This window comes from Hyperoodon ampullatus, assembly GCF_949752795.1.
Source record: "Hyperoodon ampullatus genome assembly, chromosome: 2".
Lineage (NCBI taxonomy): Eukaryota > Metazoa > Chordata > Mammalia > Artiodactyla > Ziphiidae > Hyperoodon > Hyperoodon ampullatus.
Window position 1 is genome coordinate 116,567,839 of NC_136915.1, and position 23,869 is coordinate 116,591,707.

Below are 23,869 nucleotides of genomic sequence, written 5' to 3' on the forward strand. Positions count from 1 at the left end.
CCACACCCTGGTGGCTGCGCTCTCCTCAGGGGCTCCGAAGCTCACCCGCTCCACCACCCGCAGTCTCCGCCCGCGAAGGGGCTTCTAGTGTGTGGAAACCTTTCCTCCTTCACAGCTCCCTCCCGCTGGTGCAGGTCCCTTCCCTATTCTTTTGTGTCTGTTTATTCTTTTTTCTTTTGCCCTACCCAGGTACGTGGGGAGTTTCTTGCCTTTTGGGGGGTCTGAGGTCTTCTGTCAGCGTACAGTAGGTGTTCTGTAGGAGTTGTTCCACGTGTAGACGTATTTCTGATGTATCTGTGGGGAGGAAGGTGATCTCCGCGTCTTCCTCTTCCGCCATCTTCCCCATCAGTTTTTAGCAGTTCTTGGACTCTCTGAGCAGGCATGGAGCACTACAAACATATTTCTCATAGGGATCAGTGGCACTTCATGAGAAACACCCAAACTCCTTCACTGAGACCAACTGGCTGTCCACCAACTGCGGGATGCGTTCAAGCTCGTGCCACCGCGGGCTAACTTGGAGCGGCGGAGTCTCTGGGCCGCGCCGGCACTCCAACTCTACCACCCAGGCTTTTGTTTTGGCGGCATGGGCCATTGAGAGAGGAGTCTTTATAGTTTTAGTGCAGAGTGGCTTGTGTAAAAATTAAGTTCTGAGTGCCCCTCTTCCTGGCTATCATCTTCATGTCCCAGTGAGTGTTTCAGTACCTTTAGTCAAGTTTCAGCCAAGCAGGGGATAATAATGGTGATGGCAACAATGGTATGAAGAGCACAAGTGTACTTTTCCATTGTCGGACTCCCTGAAATGGGGGCTGGAGTTCTCAGAATCTCCCTTTCTCTGGTACTTTTCAATTCTCAGATCATGTCTCTCTGTGAATGTACACCAAGGTATTGTGGGCACTCACACTGATCCATTTGGTATTCTTTCCAAGGCTACCTGCACAACCCCTCTTTTGCTGCCACACACTGTCAGTGCTGTATTTGCTGTGTGAGAGAATTAAGCTACTCATTATGGCTGCATATCACCAAGTTGTTAAAATTTGTTCTTGCCAGTGACTGTACAGTACATTGTATAAACTGAATCTTGGCTGTCCTATCCCAAACTCAAAACTTACAAAGAAAAGAAAAATGATACAACGTCATGATGTACAGGCAGTTAATATTATGTCTCTGCTGTTGTCTGTGGCTGTTACACAAAAAATGGATTAGATTATATTATATACTGGATTCTGGGAATATTGTTCAAACTTAAATATTTTGGAATTTGGAGAGTTATTCTGGAGCTTACAATTATTCAGTGATAATCTTAAATGAAGTCTATTCTGATTTGTTTCCAGGAATAAAGAATGTTACATTACACATTGTGCATTTTCTTATCTATGTAAATAGGATCAATTAGTGAAAACCTCTTACACTTAAGATGTTTTACTATCACATTTCTGCTAGATGATACATATCTGCAAATTTGGAATTTTTTTCCTGAGTGGAGAAATCCAAGAATTTTCCTTAATGCTAACATATTGCTTAGAGTCCAATTGTTTCACTCAGTGAATGCTAAATATATTGCTAAAACATGCAAAGGGCATCCAAAGAGAAGATAAGAGATAACATCTTAGGACAAACATCTCTGAACTTTTGGTGAAAAAATGCCAAGCTACTTGCTCACCTAGCAGTGCTTTATTTGGTGATAGGAAAGACCAAAATGTAGATCGAGATTATAAAATAATACAAAAGAAGAAGGAGGTCCTACCACCTACAACAAAAATTATCTTTGACTTGGGCTGGAGCCACACATAACTCCTGAAGTTTTACTTGTCTCATGAAGATTTGTTACTGAAAGCCCCAAAGGACGAGAACTACTGAAAAGAAGTTCATATACCAGTAGCAAATGTAATTTTCAACTTCAAAAATTGCTATGGTGTAAGAGAATTTTGCTCAGAATATAAACTGCAGTATTTATCATATTTAATCCTGGCATTTGGGTCCCAGAATCAAATAAACTAAAGCAGTGATTTAAATGCTTTGCCTGCATGTAAATGATTGTCAACACACACCCACACTCAGAAACAATATGTGGGTTAGAGAGACCAGGTAAGAGGGATGAGATAAGAAAGAGGGGCCATTGAGAACTTTGGGAAGAGGTAATGACAAAGTGCCAGAGGAAAGGGGCAGTGAGGAGGGAGGTCCAGTTGGGTGTATAAACCAAAGGAATTCTTCTAGATTAAAAGAGACTGGAAGCAGAGCAATTGTTTAATATTACCCTCTTATTTAACAGATGTGGAAATAAAGGATTGGGGAGGTGAAATAACCTTTTAACACCACACGGGAGCTTTTCTGAAGTAATAAATATGAAGGAAGCTAAGGTCAAGGAGAACAGCTGGATGCCAGAGACATTAAAAAAAATCTACAAGTCAAGGGCTGGAGCGGAAATGAGAGTCAGAGTGGGAGCACAGAGCTGTAGAAGACACAGTATTTCTGTGACGTGCAGTGTTGGTGAGGAAGAGATTTGTCAGTTGGAAGAGAGAGGAAGCCACAATAGAGTACTGAGAAAAAGGTTTGCTGAAATTAGAGATCAAACACCAGCTCTGAAGGTCAGAAGGTCTACTTCCCAATGAAATGCTGCTTCTGCCACTTCTATTGCTAGCAGTTATCGTCCCAGGTGGTGACAATGAGGACGGTAAGAGAAACTCTGGCAGCTCCCAGAACAGGTGCAGGGAGTCTGGATGAAAGCATGCTGCACCTATCACTAAGGGTCAGGGCCCTCCTGTCTCCAGCACCCCCCCCCCCCAATTCTGGAGGTTGGGGATGGAGCTAGAAGCCTTGGGGCAGGCAAATGTCTTAGGCTCTGTGTTGTTGTTCAGGCTCTGGGTTCTTTATCATTTCATCCTGATTCTCTCTTTCTCCTCACTCTTCTTATCCTTCCACCACCCACAGCCTTCCAGGGGCCAACCTCTTACCATGTTATCCAGATTTTGACCTTTGCCAAGAGCACCTGGGCACAAAATCAAGCCTCAGGCTGGTTGGATGATTTTCAGATTCATCGCTGGGACAGTGACTCGGGCACTGCCATTTTCCTGAAGCCCTGGTCCAAGGGCAACTTCAGTGATGAGGATATGATTGAGCTGGAGGACCTATTCCGAGCCTACTTCATTGGATTCACTACGAAAGTGCAGGACTATGTCAGTAAATTCCAGGTTGAATGTGAGTACAGTCCTCTGCTCCGGGGATATTCTCAATGGTTTTTCTCTCTCCTGGTTAAGGCTATTACTCTCTTGGATCTTGGTCCCGCCCTCCCACTTTACCCAACTGCATGCACACACTTCTCCAGAGTAGTCTCCAACTCTGACTCCACACCTCCACCAAGTATCCCAGATTCTTCCTGTTTCTTGCACTCCTGTGTGATAAATGAAGGTCCCCCTTTGTAACCGTCTCCTGGTTTGTTTGTGCATAACTGGCTTCTCTCTAACCCCAAGGACAAGGCCCTCACGTCTCCATTCTGTGCCTGAGTGAACTGAAATGTGACTTCCTCCTCCTCCAATCCGTCTCCTCAAGCATCTCCTGCCTGATCCCTTCTTTCAATGTAACTCTCCCCTTCACCCTGGAATGCTGTACTCCTGATTCCATCACATGCTGCTCCCCTTCTCCCCTCATGCCCACCCTACAGCCTTACAGCAGGTCATCCCCACCATTTATGAAATGCATACCTCTCCCCAATCCTCTTCTTTCTGAAAAGGCTCTGAATACTGCAATTGGTTTTTGAGTCATCTCATATCTCAGACCTTTCTCCCACCCCCCAAATCCAAAGCCCCATGTCCTTTCCCCATACCTTTCTTTCTTGTTTGCTTTTTAGTAACTTTGTCCCTGTTTTCCTTGTATCCAGACCCCTTTGTGATCCAGGGCATAGCAGGCTGTGAGCTGCATTCTGGGAAGTCCATAGGAAGCTTTTTGAGGGGAGCTTTAGGAGGACTGGATTTCATGAGCATTAAGAATCATTCATGTGCACCTGCCCCAGAGGGAGGCAGCAGGGCACAGCAGTTCTGTGCACTCGTTACTCAGTACCAAGGCATCTGGGGTATCATAGAGACGCTCCTCTCAGAAACCTGCCCTCGGTATCTCCTTGGTGTCCTCGATGCAGGGAAGGCCGAACTACAGAGGCAAGGTTAGTTCTTTTCTCTTCACAAGACTTTTCTATTTCACGTCCTGCCACCTTCTTTGAATTCAAGAGTAGGAGGTACCTAAGGAGAGAGGGGCTTAATCAATAAATGATTTGGTTCCCATAGGAGTAGAAGAGGTCACTTTCCAAACTTGTGGGTTTCTGAATGCCTATGCTCTAGATCAGAGTCACATTCTGACATTCTCCCTGCCTCTTCCTGCCCCAGTGAAGCCCGAGGCCTGGCTGTCCAGTGACCCCAGTCCTGGGCCTGGCCATGTGCTGCTGGTGTGCCATGTCTCAGGATTCTACCCAAAACCCGTGTGGGTGATGTGGATGAGGGGCGAGCAGAAGCAGCCTGGCACTCAGCAAGGTGATATTGTGCCCAATGCTGATGGGACATGGTATCTCCGAGTAACCCTGGATGTGATGGCTGGGGAGGAGACTGGCCTGAGTTGCCGAGTGAAGCACAGCAGTCTAGGACACCAGGACATCATCCTCTACTGGGGTGAGTAAGGACTGGGGCCCAGCTGGGAATGGGAGGAGATGGTCCTCAAGCACAGAGGAAGGGACTGGGAATATGGAGGGATTTGATGGATGAGATAGGGAGGGACGGGGGGAGAAAGGAATGGAGAGAGGGAAGGAGAGAGAGAGAGAGAGAAAAAGAGACAGAGAGACAGAGGTTGAGATTTATTCCTGGGACTACAGTTCCAAGAGGAATGAAAATAGATGATCTAAGGTATAGAAGAGATAAGAAAGAAGGACTTATAGACTGGGTGGGATGGGCTAAGAGGGAGAGACAAAGGGTGGCTGTGAATATATGATATCCAGGAATATGAGAGAGAGAATCACAGATGCCTATGCATCAGAAGCAGGTAGTGGTGGTGCTGACACTCAGGTGGGTAACAAAGCCAGGAGAACTAGAGAATGAGTTTGAAGTGACATCCCTGTGTCCTCTCCCAATTGCCAGGTCACCCCACCTCTGTCAGCTTGATATTTTTGGCAATATTAGTGCCCTCCTTGATATGTCTTGCATTATGGTTTTTGAGGCGCTGGTGAGTTTTCCTTTGTAATCTTTCTTTTTTGTCCATCCTCTCACTCTTTCCCTCCATTTTATCTATTACATATTTTAGCCTCAGTATTTCCAGGAGACCCTTTCCCCTTTCTTTCCCACTCCCATCTTTAGGTAAATCTATTTTTTAAAAAATATTTATTTATTTCTTTGGTTGTGCCGGGTCTTAGTTGCAGCAGGTGGGCTCCTTAGTTGTAGCACGTGGATTCCTTAATTGAGGCAGGTGGGCTCCCCAGTTGTGGCTCATGGGCTCCTTAGTTGTGACATACAAACTCTTAGTTGTGGCATGCGTGTGGGATCGAGTTCCCTGACTAGGGATCGAACCCAGGCCTGCTGCATTGGGAGCACAGAGTCTTATACACTGCACCACCAGGGAAGTCCTGATAAATCTATTTTTAAAAAATTGTGGTAAAATATACATGACTTAAAAACTTACTGCATTAGCCATTTTTAAACGTACAGTTTAGTAGTATTAAGTACATTCACATTTTGTGCAACCCATCTCTAGAACTTATTTTATCTTGTAAACTAAAACTCTGCCCATTAAACCACATTCCCCATTCCTTGCTCCCCTAGTCCCTGGCAGCCACCATGCTACTTTCTGTCTATATGAATCTGATTACTCTAGGTACCTCATTTAAGTGGAATCATCACTATTTGTCTTTTTGTGACTGGTTATTCCACTTAGTATAATGTCCTTATAAGTCATTCATGTGGTGGTATGTATTAGAATTTCTTTCCTTTTTAAGACTGTATAACACATTTTGTTATCCATTCATCTGCCAATGTGAATTTGGGTTGATTCCACCTTTTGGCTATTGTGAATAATGCTGCTACGAACATGGGTGTACAAATATCTCTTATGTAGAGAAATTTTTTTTGCTCATGTTCTTTTTTTAAATTTTATTTTATTTAAAAATTTTTTATTGGAGTATAGTTGATTTACAATGTTGTTTTACTTTCTGCTGTACAGCAAAGTGAATCTGTCATATATCTATATCTATATCTATATCTATCTATCTATCTCTATATATATATGGATATATATATATCCACTCTTTTTTTCATCCTTTTCCCGTGTAGGTCATTACAGAATATTGTGTAGAATTTCCTGTGGTATATAGTACGTCCTTATTTTATATATAATAGTGTGTATATGTCAATCTCAGTCTCCCAATTTATCCCTCCCTCCCTTTCCCCCTAGTAACCACAATATTGTTGTCTACATCTGTAACTCTATTTCTGTTTTGTAAATAAGTTTATTTGTACCATTTATTTAGATTCCACACATAAGTGATATCATACGATATTTGTCCTTCTCTGCCTGACTGCTTGTGTTCTTAACAGGTTATATCAGACTATCTTGTGAGCCCTCACCATGTCTCCTTTTCCATTTGGAATAAGTATCCAGGAGCCCAGAAGCTCAAGCTGTCAGCCAGGAGTCAATCTCATCATCTTCCATCAAATAATCATCAGATTTGACCAAATCAGAGTTCCTATAGGTTGTAAGATAAATCATAATTTATATACTAGCAGAAAAAATTAAAAATTGTACATTTATTATGAGACAATATCAGTAGTAGGATCCTCTCAGATTTCTTGGATGTGAGACGTGAGAAAGAATGTACCTTGGAATAAATGAAATGAGGTACATGACTTAACAGTGACATCCTTTTGGCTTCTTGCTTTAAAACTTTTTTTTCTCCTTCTACTGAAATATCATTTGTCAAAGTGAGCTAACTATAATTATGTTGAGATAATTGTATTTGCAGAGATGCTGAGTATTTTTAACATAATTTCTCTGTCTCTGCTGGGATGATTTTCTAACTGTGAGCATCAGCTGAGCAGCCTCTTTCTCCAGGAAGTCTTCCATAGTGCTACAGTGGAAGTAACCCTCCCTCGACTGGTGTTATGCTGAGGTCCACTTTATTTTGTACCCACAACATTGCAGTTCTTTTTGTTTTTCATTTCCTTCTACTTATAAGTTCCTTGAGAGAAGGGCTAGCTCTAGGTGGATCCCAGGCAAGATCTCTTACTTGCACATGTATTTGTTTAGTAAAATAATGTGAGTTGATATAACTACCACATTAATGGTCTTTTTTCCAAAATCATCTCCTTTCTTCTTTTTTCCTCTTTTGATATTCTAGATTTTCCTCTTACTAAAATATTCTCACATAGAAAAAAATATCATGCTCTCCTTGTTTCTGCCCTCAACTCCTCTGGAGAAAACCACTTGTGCCCATACTGTAACTATAGTTTACCTATAAAAACTCATCCATAAAGGATCTTGTTCCTCATATTTCAGTGAGAATGAATGAAAGGCAGGATGGGTGAGGGGTAATAGTGCAGGTGGATTGTTAAATATTCAAAGAAATGAGTCAAGAGGGCTGTTCTTGTTCCCAGAATCTTTGATATCTGTGCTTTATCAATTCAGTTATATCTTTGACTTTATTTACACTTATTCATTCTTTTGCTTATTCCATAGTTTTATAGAAACTCCATTTTAAGAAATCCAAACTCATTTTAATTAAAACAGCAGAGGGTGAGAATTTGAGTATATTTTTTGTAGGACTTAGAAAGGGAAGTCAGAGTAAGCGGAAGTTTTGGAGAAGCCAGTGGTACTGGAAGCCGTTCTGCCACCTGGACATTTTAGGACAATATTGACTTTAGAATTTGGGCAGGGTAGGAAATGACTGAAAACATAGTTTTTTCTCCTCTGCATTGGCACAGCTGGTTATTTCTCCAGGATGCATTAAACTCCAACTCATCTTATAGGGTAGGCATGCTTTTCTATGCTTCACTGCACCCTCAGCTACAGGCCAGAGCCTTGATTAGTATGTTTCTTGGAGTGTGGACTATGAATCAGCAGCAGCAGCAGTAACTGTGAGCTTGTTACACAAAGACATTTTCAGGCCCTGCTCTAGACCTATTGAATCAGGAAATCCTGGAATGGGAACTAGAATGCTGTGTTTTAATAAGCTTTTTAGGTTATTTGGATGCACATTTAATTTTAAGAACCCCTCATCTAAAAATTTCTCAAGTTTTGCAGTATTGACACTTTGGGCTGGATAAATCTTTGTTATGGAGTGTTGTCCACTGCATTGTAGGATTTTTAGCAGCATCACTGACCTCTACTCACTAGATGCCAGTAACACCTCCCCAGTTATAATAACCAACATATCAATATCTTCAGACATTTCCAAATGTCCTCTAAGGGACATGTCGTCTTTTTAGCATTATTGAGGTATAACTGATGTACAAAAAACTGCACAAATTTAAAGTAGACATCTTGATGAGCTTGGACATGCATCCATGCATCCATGATACCATCACCACAGCCAGGGTACTAAATATATCCTTCACCTCCAAATATTTCCTGTGTTGCTCTGTGTGTGTTTTTGTTTGGTAAGAACACTTAACATGAGATCTATCCTCTTAGCATAAAGTGCACAATACCATGCTGTTAACTATAAGTACTATATTATACAGCAGATCTCTAGAACTTATTCATCTTGCATAACAGAAACTTTATATATCCATTAGGAGACAATTTCCCATTTCTCCCTCCTTCTGTCCCTGGCAACTAGCATCTGATCCTCTGCTTCTATGGATTTGACTATTTTAGATATTTCATATAAGTGGAATCATGCAACATTTGTCCTTCTGTAATTAGCTTCTCTCACTAAGCATAATGTCTTCCAGGATTTATTCATGTTGTTGCATATTGCAGGATCTCCTTCTTTGTAAAGGCTGAATAATATTCCATTGTATGGATATACCGCAATTCTTTATACATTTATCTGAATAAATGTTTCATGTGTACTTAAAAACTATACATATTTTTCTGTTGGTATATTAAAAAATGTGAGTATGTCAATTGTCTTATTTATTTATTAATTTTCATTTATTCATTTATTTTAACATCTTTATTGGAGTATAATTGCTTTACAATGATGTGTTAGTTTCTGCTTTATAACAAAGTGAATCAGTTATACATACACATATATCCCCTTATCTCTTCCCTCTTGCATCTCCCTCCCTCCCACCTTCCCTATCCCACGACCCATAGGTGGTCACAAAGCACTGAGCTGATCTCCCTGTGCTATGCGGCTGCTTCTCACTAGCTATCTATTTTACATTGGGTAGTGTATATATGTCCATGCCACTCTCTCACTTTGTCCCAGCTTACACTTCCCTCTCCCTGTATCCTCAAGTCCATTCTCTAGTAGGTCTGCGTCTTTATTCCCTTTTTGCCCCTAGGTTCTTCATGACCATTTTTTTTTAAGATTCCATATATATGTGTTAGTATACGGTATTTGTTTTTTCCTTTCTGACTGACTTCACTCTGTATGACAGACTCTAGGTCCATCCACCTCACTACAAATGACTCAATTTCGTTTCTTTTTATGGGTGAGTAATATTCCATTGTATATATGTGCCACATCTTCTTTATCCATTCATCTGATGATGGACATTTAGGTTGTTTCCATGTCCTGGCTATTGTAAATAGAGCTGCAATGATCATTGTGGTACATGACTCTTTTTTTTTAATTTTTTTTTATTTTTTTTATTAGTTTCTGCTTTATAACAAAGTGAATCAGTCATACATATACATCTGTTCCCACATCCTGTCCCTCATGCATCTCCCTCCCTCCCACCCTCCCCATCCCACCCCTCCAGGCGGTCACAAAGCACCGAGCTGATCTCCCTGTGCTCTGCGGCTGCTTCCCACTATCTATCTACCTTACGTTTGGTAGTGTATATATGTCCATGCCTCTCTTTCCCTTTGTCACAGCTTACCCTTCCCCTTCCCCATATCCTCAAGTCCATTCTCAAGTAGGTCTGTGTCTTTATTCCCGTTTTACCCCTAGGTTCTTCATGACTTTTTTTTTTTTTTTTAATTCCATATATATGTGTTAGCATACGGTATTTGTCTTTCTCTTTCTGACTTACTTCACTCTGTATGACAGACTCTAGGTCTATCCACCTCATTACAAATAGCTCAGTTTCGTTTCTTTTTATGGCTGAGTAATATTCCATTGTATATATGTGCCACATCTTCTTTATCCATTCATCCGATGATGGACACTTAGGTTGTTTCCAGCTCCGGGCTATTGTGAATAGAGCTGCAATGAACATTTTGGTACATGTCTCTTTTTGAATTATGGTTTTCTCAGGGTATATGCCTAGTAGTGGGATTGCTGCGTCATATGGTAGTTCTACTTTTAGTTTTTTAAGGAACCTCCATACTGTTCTCCATAGTGGCTGTACCAATTCACATTCCCACCAGCAGTGCAAGAGGGTTCCCTTTTCTCCACACCCTCTCCAGCATTTTTTGTTTCTAGATTTCTTGATGATGGCCATTCTGACTGGTGTGAGATGATATCTCATTGTAGTTTTGATTTGCATTTCTCTAATGATTAATGATGTTGAGCATTCTTTCATGTGTTTGTTGGCAGTCTGTATATCTTCTTTGGAGAAATGCCTATTTAAGTCTTCTGCCCATTTTTGGATTGGGTTGTTTGTTTTTTAATTTTTTTTTATTTTTATGTGTGCTACACGGGCCTTTCACTGTTGTGGCCTCTCCTATTGTGGAGCACAGGCTCCAGACACACAGGCTCAGTGGCCATGGCTCACAGGCCTAACCACTCTGCGGCATGTGGGGTCTTCCTGGACTGGGGCATGAACCCTTGTCCCCTGCATCAGCAGGCGGACTCTCAACCACTGTGCCACCAGGGAAGCCCCCTGTTTGCTAGTATTTTATTGAGGATTTTTGCATCTATATTCATCAGTGATATTGGCCTGTAGTTTTCTTTCTTTGTGACGTCTTTGTCTGGTTTTTGTATCAGGGTGATGGTGGCCTCGTAGAATGAGTTTGTGAGTGTTCCTCCCTCTGCTATATTTTGGAAGAGTTTGAGAAGGATAGGTGTTAGCTGTTATCTAAATGTTTGATAGAATTCCCCTCCGAAGTCATTTTGTCCTGGGCTTTTCTTTGTTGGAAGATTTTTAATCACCATTTCAATTTCAGTGCTTGTGATTGGTCTGTTCATATTTTCTGTTTATTCCTGGTTCAGTCTCAGAAGGTTGTGCATTTCTAAGAATTTATCCATTTCTTCCAGGTTGTCCATTTTATTGGCATATAGTTGCTTGTAGTAATCTTTCAGGATCCTTTTTATTTCTGCAGTATCACCTGTAACTTCTCCTTTTTCATTTGTAATTCTATTGATTTGAGTCTTCTCCCTTTTTTTCTTGATGAGTCTGGCTAATGGTTTATCAATTTTGTTTATCTTTTCAAAGAACCAGCTTTTAGCTTTATTGATCTTTGCTATCATTACCTTCATTTCTTTTTCATTTATTGCTGATCTGATCTTTATGATTTCTTTCCTTCTGGTAACTTTGGGGTTTTTTTTTTGTTTGTTTGTTCTTCTTTCGCTAATTGCTTTAGGTGTAAAGTTAGGTTGTTTATTTGAGATGTTTCTTGTTTCTTAAGATAGGATTGTATTGCTATAAACTTCCCTCTTAGAACTGCATTTGCTGCATCCCATAGGTTTGGGGTCGTCGTGTTTTCATTGTCATTTGTTTCCAGGTATATTTTTATTTCCTCTTTGATTTCTTCGGTGATCTCTTGGTTATTAAGTAATGTATTGTTTAGCCACCATGTGTTTGTATTTTTTACAGATTTTTTCCTGTAATTGATATCTAGTCTCATAGCGTTGTGGTTGGAAAAGATACTTGATATGATTTCAATTTTCTTAAATGTACCAAGGCTTGATTTGTGACCCAAGATATAATCTATCCTGGAGAATGTTCCATGAGCAGTTGAGATAAAAGTGTATTCTTTTGTTGTTGGATGGAATGTCCTATAAATATCAATTAAGTTCATCTTGTTTAATGTATCATTTAAGTCTTGTGTTTCCTTATTTATTTTCATTTTGGATGATCTGTTCACTGGTGAAAGTGGGGTGTTAAAGTCCCCTACTATGATTGTGTTATTGTTGATTTCCCTTTTATGGCTGTTAGTATTTGCCTTATCTATTGAGGTTCTCCTATGTTGGGTGCATAAATATTTACAATTGTTATATCTTCTTATTTGATTGATCCCTTGATCATTATGTAGTGTCCTTCTTTGTTTCTTGTAATAGTCTATGTTTTAAAGTCTATTTTTTCTATGAGAATTGCTACTCCAGCCTCTTTTGATTTCCATTTGCATGGAATATCTTTTTCCATCCCCTCACTTTCAGTCTGTTTGTGTCCCTAGGTCTGAAGTGGGTCTCTTGTAGACTGCGCATATACAGGTCTTGTTTATGTGTCCATTCAGCCAGTCTATGTCTTTTGGTTGGAGCATTTAATCCATTTACATTTAATTTAATTATCGATATGTATGTTCCTATTACCATTTCCTTAATATATTTTGTGTTTGTCATTATAGGTCTTACCTTCTCTTGTGTTTCCTACCTAGAGAAGTTCCTTTAACATTTGTTGTAATATTGGTTTGGTGGTGCTGAATTCCCTTCGCTTTTGCTCATCTGTAAAAGTTTTAATTTCTCCATCAAATCTGAATGAGATCTTTGCTGGGTAGAGTAATCTTGGTTGTAGGTTTCTCCCCTTCATCACTTTAAATATGTCCTGCCAGTCCCTTCTGGCTCGCAGAGTTTCTGCTGGAAGATCAGCTATTAACCTTATCGGGATTCCCTTGTGTGTTATTTGTTGTTTTTCGCTTGCTGCTTTTAATATTTTTCTTTGTATTTAATTATTGATAGTTTGATTAATATGTGTCTTGGCATGTTTCTCCGTGGATTTATCCTGTATGGGCCTCTCTGTTCTTCCTGGACTTGATTAACTATTTCCTTTCCCATATTAGAGAAGTTTCAAGTATAATCTCTTTAAATATTTTCTCAGTCCCTTTCTTTTTCTCTTCTTCTTCTGGGACCCCTATAATTCGAATGTTGGTGTATTTAATGTTGTCCCAGAGGTCTTTGAGAGTGTCCTCAATTCTTTTCATTGTTTTTTCTTTATTCTGCTCTGCAGTAGTTATTTCCACTATTTTATCTTCCAGGTGACTTATCCATTCTTCCAACTCAGTTATTCTGCCATTGATCCCTTCTAGAGAATTTTAAATTTCATGTATTTTGTTTTTCATCACTGTTTGTTTGTTCTTTATCTCTTCTAAGTCCTTGTTAAACTTTTCTTATATTTTCTCCATTCTATTTCCAAGATTTTGGATCATCGTTACTATCATTATTCTGAATTCTTTTTCAGGTCGACTGCCTATTTCCTCTTCTTTTGTTAGGTCTGGTGGGTTTTTACCTTGCTCCTTCATCTGCTGTGTATTTCTTTGTCTTCTTATTTTGCTTAATTTACTCTGGTTATGGTCTCCTTTTCGCCTGCTGCATGTTCATAATTCCCGTTGTTTTTGGTGTCTGCCCCCAGTGGCTAAGGTCGGTTAGTGGGTTGTGTAGGCTTCCTGGTGGCGGGGACTAGTGCCTGTGTTCTGGTGGATGAGGCTGGATCTTGTCTTTCTGTTGGGCAGGTCCACGTCTGGTGGTGTGTATTGGGGTGTCTGTGGACTTATTATGATTTTAGGCAGCCTCTCTTCTAATGGGTGGGGTTGTGTTCCTGTCTTGCTAGTTGTTTGTTATAGGGAGTCCAGCACTATAGCTTGCTGGTGATTGAGTGGAGCTGGGTCTTGGCGTTGAGAAGCAGATCTCTGGGAGATTTTCACAGTTTGGTATTATGTGGAGCTGGGAGGTCTCTTGTGGACTAACGTCCTGAACTTGGCTCTCCCACCTCAGAGGCACAGCCCTGACATCTGGCTAGAGCACCAAAAACCTGTCATCTGATCAGCTCTGAATAAAAGGGAGAAAAAAAAAGAAAGAAAGAAGAAGGTAAAGTAAAATAAAATAAAAAGTCATTAAAATAAAAAATAATTATTAAATTTTTTAAGTAATAAAAAAAAGAAAGAAAGAAAGAAAGAAGAGAGCAACCAAACCAAAAAACAATTTCACCAATGATAACAAGTGCTAAGAACTATACTAAAACACAAACAAACAAACAAAAACCAGACAGACAGAACCCTAGGACAAATGGTAAAAGCAAAGCTATACAGACAAAATCACACACAGAAGCGTACACATACACACTCACAAAAAGAGAAAAGGGGAAAAAATATATATATCATTGCTCCCGAAGTGTACCTCCTCAATTTGGGATGACTTGTTGTCTATTCAGGTATTCCACAGATGCAGGGTACATAAAGTTGATTGTGGAAATGTAATCCGCTGTTCCTGAAGCTGCTGGGAGAAATTTCCCTTTCTCTTCTTTGTTCCACCGCTCCTGGGATTCAGCTTTGGATTTGGCCCTGCCTCTGCGTGTAGGTCGCTTGAGGGCGTCTGTTCTTCACTCAGACAGGAGGGGGTTAAAGGAGCAGCTTATTCGGGGGCCCAGGCTCACTCAGGCCAGGGGGAGGGAGGGGTATGAATGTGGGTCGAGCCTGCGGCGGCAGAGGCCAGTGTGAAGTTGCAACAGCCTGAGGCACGCCGTGTGTTCTCCCGGGGCAATTGTCCTTGGATCATGGGACTCTGGCAGTGGCGGGCTGCACAGGCTCCTGGGAGGGGAGGTGTGGATAGTGATCTGTGCTTGCACACAGGCTTCTTGGTGGCTGTAGCAGCAGTCTCAGCATCTCATGCCCGTGTCTGGGGTCCGCGCTGATCGCCACGGCTCGCGCCTGTCTCTGGATATCCTTTAAGTGCTGCTCTTAATCCCCTCTCCTCGTGCACCAAGAAACAAAAAGAGGCAAGAAAAAGTCTCTTGCCTCTTTGGCAGCTCCAGACATTTTCCTGGACTCCCTCCCGGGCTAACCGTGGTGCACTAACCTCCTTCAGGCTGTGTTCACGCAACCAACCCCAGTCCTCTCCCTGGGGTCTGACCTCCGAAGCCAGAGCTTCAGCTCCCAGCCCCCACCCATCCTGGCGGGTGAGCAGACAAGCCTCTCTGGCTGGTGAGTGCTGGTCAGCACTGATCCTCTGTGCGGGAATCTCTCCGCTTTGCCCTGCGCACCCCTGTTGCTGCGCTCTCCTCCGTGGCTCTGTAGCTTCCCCCCTCCACCACCCGCAGTCTCCGCCCACAAAGGGCCTTCCTAGTGTGTGGAAACCTTTCCTCCTTCACAGCTCCCTCCCACTGCTGTAGGTCCCGTCCCTTTTCTTTTGTCTCTTTTTTTTTTTTTTTTTCTAAATCAAGTTAACCACCTTCAGCAGGGAAGCTTCTGATGTTCATGGCTTTCCCTGCCCTAGTAGAACTGCATTGATGGTACTGGGCATGGGAAAAAGATGGGAGCAGCCCGGGTTATAACCACAACTGTGCTTACTCCAGGTTCAAGAGTTTTTCTAGAGTAAACACTTCTCAATTTGTTGTATAACTCTGATCCATTTCCAGAGACTCAGTATGGTTGTTTTTGAAAATATTGTCCAGTTTTATGATTGTTTTGTGGGAGAGGGTTAGTCAAGCTTGTCAACCCACCATTCTGGAAGTTCCCCATACTAGAGAAATTAGGGAGTCTGAACTGGTGCAGCACCTCTTAGACTTCATGGTATTAGGATGCATTCTGATTATTCCCACTTACCTAAGGCGGTTTGGTGTTATGCACAGAAGCAAAAAACTTCAACAGAGACCTAGCTGGATGTTTAAAAGAGCTTTGGTTGTACAGCAGAAATTAACACAATGTTGTAAATGAACTATACTTCAATTTAAAAAAAAGCTTTGGAGGCCTCCTGAGTGGTGGTGGGTATAGCATAAGTGAAGTATTCAAGCTTTAGCTCACATCTGCTTAACATGGTGGGGGTGGGGGAAGAAGTCCCTATGTTAACCAGACATTACATAAAAAGCTGTTATTCTGAAAGTGTTGGCTGACCGGCACATAGGAACCTGGCACTTCAGTGAATTGATAGAACAAGGAGCTCTGACACATTCATTACTGAGTTTGAGACTTGCAGATGCTGTAGACTACAATGAGTGATTATCAGAAGAAGAGCCATCTGAATATGTTACCTAGATGTAAACATGGTACAACGTTTACTAGTGTACACTCTGGGATTCAGTCCATAATCACATCCAAATTTTTTTGTCCATTTTTCAGGAAAAGATATATTGATATTTAAATCAGAGAAGTAGATTTTAATGATATTTGAGAAATTTTGTGTTATGAAACACATGTGAATTGTGGCCTTTTAGTTTCTCAGATGGGATATAATCCCTCTATGTACTGGGTCTTTGCATGTACTCTGGTCTCTTTCCCAGGTTAATGCCTGTTCTTCCCTCAGAATGCAGGTGTGTTTTCACTTTCTGGGAATCCTCCCTTGATCTCCCTGACTTCGTCCATTTTTCTTATCATTTCTTACCATAGCACTGTGTACTTCTAAATTCATTGTTTATGAGAGCTGTGCTTATCTATTCATCTGTATTCACACTAAGCTCCACCAGGACAAGACTATATCCCTTCATCCTTACTCTTTTCTTGCTCTACCATTATATTTTCAGCTCTTAGTAAAATGCCTGGCATATAACTAAGTTCTCAATAAATATTTAATGAGTAAAGGAAAGAATGAATAAATAAACAAATTCAAGAGATTTGAACATTTTCTATGACACAGATAATATTTATTAAATTTAACTTAAAAATATAATTTGAAAGAGCGGGACAGATTTACAGTTGTCTACACTTCTTTCTATGGTACCATGTGCTTGGCAGGTTCTGTGTTATCCATAACACCTCCTTGCAACAACCCATGTGCCGTGAAACACCTGAACACCTCCCACTGGAGCCTTAATCCACCATGACCCAATCTGAACTGTGCATCTCCATGCCATCCTTCCCAAGCTTGTGCTGTGTACCTTCCTGAATGGCCCCACTTTATCTCCTCCTGGTCATACTTCTTTGTTTGATTACTCCTGATGACCTTCAAGCTATCTTTTGTTATTTCCACACCTCTCCATTCTCACTGCTACTACCTTTGTCCAGATCACTAAAGTCATCATCCATCGTAGTCTCATCACTCTCTGGTACAATCTCCAGTGAATCTCCTTGGGATTTAGGGAATTTCCCTAAATGGCATTTTAACCACAAAACTCTCATGTTTAAAATCCTTCACTTGCAAGAAAAATGAGACTGTTCTTCAGTATGGCTCACATATCAGGTCTTACCAGCATCTCCTGCTATGTCTCTTTTCTTTTCTCTGGTCCTTAAGCTCTAAAATCCACTTTTCTCCTATGATACGTTTCTACACATCTTCCACCTGTTTTAGCACTAACTTTCTAGCATGTTTTACCTTGTGGTAAGGCAAATACTCCCTTCATTATTCTTTAGCTAAAAGAGGTAGGATCCTAGGATCCTATGCTTTAATTTTTTCAGATAAAGTTGAAAATAAATTCAAATCTACCTGAACTTTCTGTAGAATTAGGCGGCTGCTACTCAAAATATACACTTGCCCTCCTCTGCATTTTTTTAAAATTAGTTTCTGCTTTATAACAAAGTGAATCAGTCATACATATACATCTGTTCCCACATCCCTTCCCTCATGCATCTCCCTCCCTCCCACCCTCCCCATCCCACCCCTCCAGGCGGTCACAAAGTACCGAGCTGATCTCCCTGTGCTCTGCGGCTGCTTCCCGCTGTGACAAAGCGAAAGAGAGGCATGGACATATATACACTACCAAACGTAAGGTAGATAGATAGCGGGAAGCCTCCTCTGCATTTTTGTGCAGGTGATGCAACTGATTCTTCAGTTTGTAGCATGAACAAAGGAGGTGGTATTGGAGGTCTAGTTGCCCTAGTCCCTGATCTGCTTCTCCTGCAAATACACTGCCTGTTTTCAGGTTGGAATATCTCCCTAGGCAAACATATCACTCTGCTAATGGAGAAGTTCTTGGGTTATTGCCATATGACAAAATGTCTTGCAGCCTGAAACTCAGTAAAACCAGTGGTAATAAATAATCTACTTAATTACCATCATATTTTGTATGTTTTCATTTATATTTATAGTATTTGCAGGCATCCTCTTCTATTAGTATTATTTTTCTTCTGCAAATGATTTGGGCTGTGGATTTTGAAGCCATTTCATCTGCTTTCATTTTTGAAGGGCTTCTTTAAAATTTCTCTTCAGCAGTTGGATCCCTTCATTGTTTTCCAGCATGATAATGGATTCATTCATCTTTTATTAGCACACATTTTTAAACATTTTAATTGTTTTAGAGGTATGAAATAAATGTGCTCTCTGCCACCTTGATTTAAGGTAGCTTTCTATAAACATCATAATTGAAATGATTTTTCTAATTGACTCCATTTTATATTGTGCTCTTATGGTCTATATAATATGATTTGAATTTGACAGTAATCCTTATTTCTCTCCTTTCTTTTCATCTCCCTTCCAGGTTTTGATGAATTAATATGGAATTTAATTCTTTGACTATTATTAATTTTTTTCTGAAATATTAAACAAATGTGTTAAATTTTACAAGTTCATTTTAAATGCTTATTTAGAGTTAACTATATATTTTATAAATCATTTTATACCAGTATCATTTCTTGAGTTCTTTATTGAAGCAATTTTTTGGTTTTACTCAGATAATTCCTTTCATAAAGGGAGTTATGTGGCATATTGTTTGACTTTTTGAGTTCAAATATGGATTAATTTTGCCCTCATGGGAGAGTGAAAATTTGACCGAATGAAGAAATATAGAATTATCTCATTACCTCAGAGTTCTGAAGTATTTCCCTACAGCATTGCATATGAAATATCTGAAGCCTGTGTCATTCTCTTCTTTGTAAGTAGCCAGTATATATATCTGAAACTTTGTGAGATTTTTTTTTTTTTTTTTTTTGTCTTTAGAATTCAGAAACAATAGCAGGATGAGACTGAGTGTGGATCTTTTTCAACAATTCTGATCACTGTTCTGTGAGCTTTCTCTATAATAAAAGTAGAGGTTTTACGTTGGGCTTTGTTTTGTTTTCGCTAAAGAAATTTTCTCTCTGAAACCTTAGTGTCTGGCAAATTTCTTGGCACCCAGTGGGCATTAACTAATGTCACAAACAAAGGTATGGTGTTTCAGCTGCCTTGAGGCTGCCACAGCAAACATCAATGAAAGGAACCAAAATAAACTTTCAACTCAGTAATTAACTCTCCCGTGCACACTCCAGTTCCCTAGATTCACTTTCCCGCCTCCAGTGGAGCTCCTCTCTAGTCAGTGACCACCAACAGGACACCAGTGCTCCCAGGCCATGAACTGTGAGGGGAAGGCTGCCTGCCCACCCCTCATACACAGAGTGAAGCTTTCCCACTGACTGTAGACACACTCAACTCATTTGGTGTAGGGGCGGGGATCCAAGACCCCTGTATACTGCCTGCAGACCTATTCACACAACATGAATGGAAATCCACCTGTCTGCCAGATCACCACTTCCAGGTTAAATCTGGAAGGGTCGTAGACCCTTCAACAGTGACAACAGTGACAACTGGTCTGAGTGGGGAAACTGAGCAAAAGGGCATTTTCTATAGATTATCTGATAACCTGTACTGTCGTTGTTTATTTTCCATTATGGATTATGACATTTGCCTGTGGATTGTACCACTACACTCAAAATGCCTAGTGTCTTCTGATAATGATTTTGAGAAGAGCAGAATGAAGGGACAGAGGGGAACTGAGGGGGGACAGGGAGAACAAGCAGGACAAGTGAGAGGAGTGAGTATGGACTCCAGAGGGAAAACAATGGGTCAGTAGAGGAAGACAGGGAAGACCAAGAAGAGGGGGAAAGGGAGCCAGGCAGCAGACAGGAGGAGGAGACCACAGAGGGATGAGCAGTGGGGAGACTGCTGGAAAGGCCACTGGTCATCACTGATCACCTTCCATCACTTCTTCTCACAGAAGAGGACATTGAGAACCCAAGTGTGGACTTGATTTCTCTAAGACTAGAAGACACTAAAATTTCCAGCCAGACCACAGACAGCAGCCTTCGTCATGAGCCAGGACTGGGTGGGTCAGGAGGTTGCAGGCAAGAGCAGGAAGAAAATCTGGACTGGACAGTGTGAGAAATGGAGGGGAAATGAGAGACTGTGTGGGAGGCCTGTGACTGCCGGAGGCTGTAAGGTTTCTCTGTCAGGGAAGTGGGCAGAGGGAGAGGTTTGTGTGTTGGTGTGCCAAAGGAAGTCAGGTGAGAGGGCAAGAGGGTTGAGAGGGGACCTGTGTCTGATTCCGAGGGCAGCTTGCCTGCGGAGGCATCCTTCACCTAACAGAGCTTCAATGTTTCTGCTGCTGCCTCTGCTCTTCAAGGGACTTCTCTGCCATGGGGCAAGCACAGTGGGTAAGCTGATCCCAGGGTGGAAAGATACCTGTGGTTGTGCACTGAAGGATGGAGAAGTTCTGGGGAGGACCTAGGGTAAGGGGGAGCAACGCTCCTACAGAATGCCCTTGGAGTCTGCCCGCCAGGCTAGTTCCAGGCAAAGTATCCTTGGCTATAGTCTCAGTTAATGTCTCTGATTTTGGAGTGAGGATGCTGGCCCGGGGGAGGGGGTGTGGGAATATGTGCAACCTGTTTAACCATATCCATAAAGAGCCCCTTTATGGGGCTCTCTTCTCCTGTCCTTTCATTCCCTCTCTCAGCTCCACAGGTCTTAGGACCCCGTCATTCGTCCGCAGAAGAGCCTCTCTCCTTCCATGTGCTCCAGATCTCCTCCTTTGCCAATCGCAGCTGGACACACACCCAGGGCTCAGGATGGCTGGGTGAGGTGCAGACTCATGGCTGGGACAGTGTCTTGGGCACCATCCACTTTCTGAGGCCTTGGTCCCAGTGTAACTTCAGCAAGGAGGAGCTGAAGGACATCCAGGCCTTCCTGCAGTTGTACATCCATAGTTTCCCTTGGGAAGTGCAGGCCTTTGCCAGTCAGTTTCAGTTTCAATGTGAGTTCTTTGTTCCAAGCTCATATTTGCCGGAGGGCTCCGACCATCTTCTAAAGGGTAGATGGCTTATGTACCCTGACCGTCATCCAAACTTCCTGACCTTGTACTTGTCCCCCTTTGGTCACTCTCTTCTCTGCTGCACCCTTCACCACCATCCTCACTCTATCCTCCTCTTCTACCCCCATATACACAGCTCTCACACCCCTGAAAATACCCTCATATTCTAGACCTTGAATAGTTGTCTCTTCTTGATCTTCTGCCCAGCACTCCTGGTCAGCCTTTCCCAACCAGGATTCTGCCTTCCTTTCTTCCTGGCCTGAGTGTTTACAGGGTTCAGCCTGTACCTAACCACTCCCCAGTCTGCTCTTCCAGACCATCTTCTGATTCTCTAACAGTCTTCCCATCTAGCTCTTCCCCTTCATTATTTTAAACTACCTTTATTATCTCAACATTTTATTCCCACACATTTACTTCTTTTTTCCTGCCCCATCTCTAGTTTTCCATGTGATCCCCCAGCAAGTTTTTTTTTCCCTGTAATTCTTTCCATACTGATTCTCTCTTTCTTGTCCACCCACAGACCCCTTTGAGCTCCAGGTATCGTTTGGCTGTTTAATTCATCCTGGGAAGGCCTAAGAAAGCTTCTTAAATGGGGCATATCAAGGATCAGATTTCCTGAGTTTCCAAGAAAATTCCTGGAAGCCGTCTCCAGGAGCAGGGAGTCGAGCTCAGAATGTCTGTAAGGTGCTCAACCACTACAAATTTATTAAAGAAATCATTCAGAGCCTTCTCAGTGACATCTACCCTCGCTTTCTGGCAGGCCTCCTTGAAGCAGGGAAGTCAGAACTGCAACAACAAGGTGAGTCCAACTCTCTCTCCCCTCTTATTTCTAGTGTTTCAACTCTTGTATTTGAGTTTTCTACCCTTTATCAACTTTTTGAATTACATAATAAGCCAGAGGGTGAAAAGTATGGGTTTAGAATTGTTTCCTAGAAAAGAGAAAGAAGTGATTACTCAAACTGCAAAGGGACCCTAAGTCACTGAGTTGTGGCCTAGGGTACACTCCTAAATTCCACTTCTCCTCATCTCCTTTCTAGTGAAGCCAGAGGCTTGGGTGTCCAAAGGCCCCAGTCCTGGGCCTGGTCGTCTGTTGCTGATGTGCCACGTCTCTGGCTTTCATCCAAAACCCATGTGGGTGATGTGGATGAGGGGTGAGCAGAAGCAGCCAGGCACTCGGCAAGGTGATGTCCTGCCCAATGATGATGGGACTTGGTATCTCCAAGTAACCCTGGACGTGGCGGCTGTGGAGGCGGCGAGCCTGAGTTGCCGAGTGAAGCACAGCAGTCTAGGAGGCCAGGACCTAATCATCCGTTGGGGTGAGAAAGAACTGCGGCCCAGCTGAGAGGTGGTAGTCTTCTCATAGACCAAGGGCTAATGAGTGAGGAGCTTAGGAAATGGCTAGGATGCTATGCACAAGAGGATACAGGTGGGGGAATCCAAGTAAAGAAGGATGGAGCATGACAGCAGTTAAATTTCAAGAAAATGCAAGTAGAGGATTAGAGGTACTAAAGAGAAAAGAAAGAAGGACCTATTGATTTGGTGAAAGAGATAGGGAGTGGGCAGAGCAGGGACATAGACTCAAGAGGAATTGAAATGAGAGTCCTAGAAAAGACAGAGGAACGCTCTGGGGAGGTGCCACTATTGTGAAATGAGAAGCATTAACCGTGGTAGAATAGAGAGCACTTTATAGATTGACTTCCTTATTTTATCCCCAACTAGGTGGATACTCCTTCCTCCTGATATGAATCTGTTTGATGGTAATAATTTCCCTGGTCATGTTGGTTAGAGTTGACTCATCATTTAAAAAACAGAAGTGAGTCTTTTCTTGTTTTGGCTCTTCAACTTCTTATCAACTCATTCATCTTTCCTCTATTTTCTTTTTTCCTTTCCCCTTTCTCTCTGATTTCCCTTATTTGAGATCAAGGTCCCCTTTTCCCCCACAGCTCAAATCAGAACCTCCTCTCTGCCCATGTCTCCCACTCTGCCTTTCCCACAGGAGTCGATACCCAAGACCCCAGGTGTTCAGGACATCAGCTCTGCTTGGCACAGGAATCATGGACCAAAAACAGACTCTTAAAGAAATGGAAAGCCAACTCTGGCATCATTAATTTTACCTTCTACATAAAATCCCTTTCTGCTTTTGTTTAAACATGACTCATAGCTATAAACAAAGCATGATTTTGTTAAAGCAGCTTGTTCTGGTAGAAATCCTCATCCCTTTGGAAATCTGTTTTTCCCTATCTTCCAGCAATGTCTTTCTGCTTTTGGCCACTCCTTCATCACTACTGATCCTTCAAACTCTAATTCAGCTGCCTCTTTCTTAAGAGCTTCCCTGGATCACCCAGTTGATGGATCTTCTCTATGCCCCAAATTGAACTGTTCTTCCTAAATACACTCATCTCTTCCTACTGCAAACAGTAATTTTTATGTTTTTGTGCTTTTTTCTCATTTGCTTGAAGGCAAGATTTACGTGTCTGTATTTGTGTCCATGACCAAAAGCCTTACCTGGACCAGGGCCAGCTTCATGAGCAGGTGACCTGTGCAGTTGTTGCCATCTTGAAATCCTACTCATTTTTTTTTTTTTTTTTTTTTTTTTGCAGTATGCGGGCCTCTCACTGTCGTGGCCTCTCCCGTTGCGGAGCACAGGCTCC

At 41.9% G+C, this 23,869-nt stretch overlaps 2 protein-coding genes across 2 annotated transcripts; both read left to right on the forward strand.

Moving 5' to 3' along the window:
- Positions 1-2,559: 2,559 nt before the first annotated feature.
- On the forward strand, positions 2,560-5,203 carry LOC307049159 (T-cell surface glycoprotein CD1b-1-like; the record flags this gene model as incomplete). Its single annotated transcript, XM_079698563.1, has 5 exons — positions 2,560-2,671; positions 2,929-3,195; positions 3,875-4,153; positions 4,374-4,652; positions 5,115-5,203. Exons 1-5 carry the CDS (start codon positions 2,611-2,613, stop codon positions 5,201-5,203), a joined length of 975 nt encoding a protein of 324 aa, XP_079554689.1. The 5' UTR covers positions 2,560-2,610.
- A 15,301-nt stretch (positions 5,204-20,504) lies between these two features.
- CD1E (CD1e molecule) lies at positions 20,505-23,366 on the forward strand (the record flags this gene model as incomplete). Its single annotated transcript, XM_079722032.1, is given in 8 exon segments — positions 20,505-20,565; positions 20,865-21,161; positions 21,739-21,791; positions 21,795-22,017; positions 22,256-22,534; positions 22,938-22,960; positions 22,964-23,031; positions 23,162-23,366. Coding segments are annotated over 8 exon segments (1,209 nt in total).
- Between the last annotated feature and the right edge of the window lie 503 nt (positions 23,367-23,869).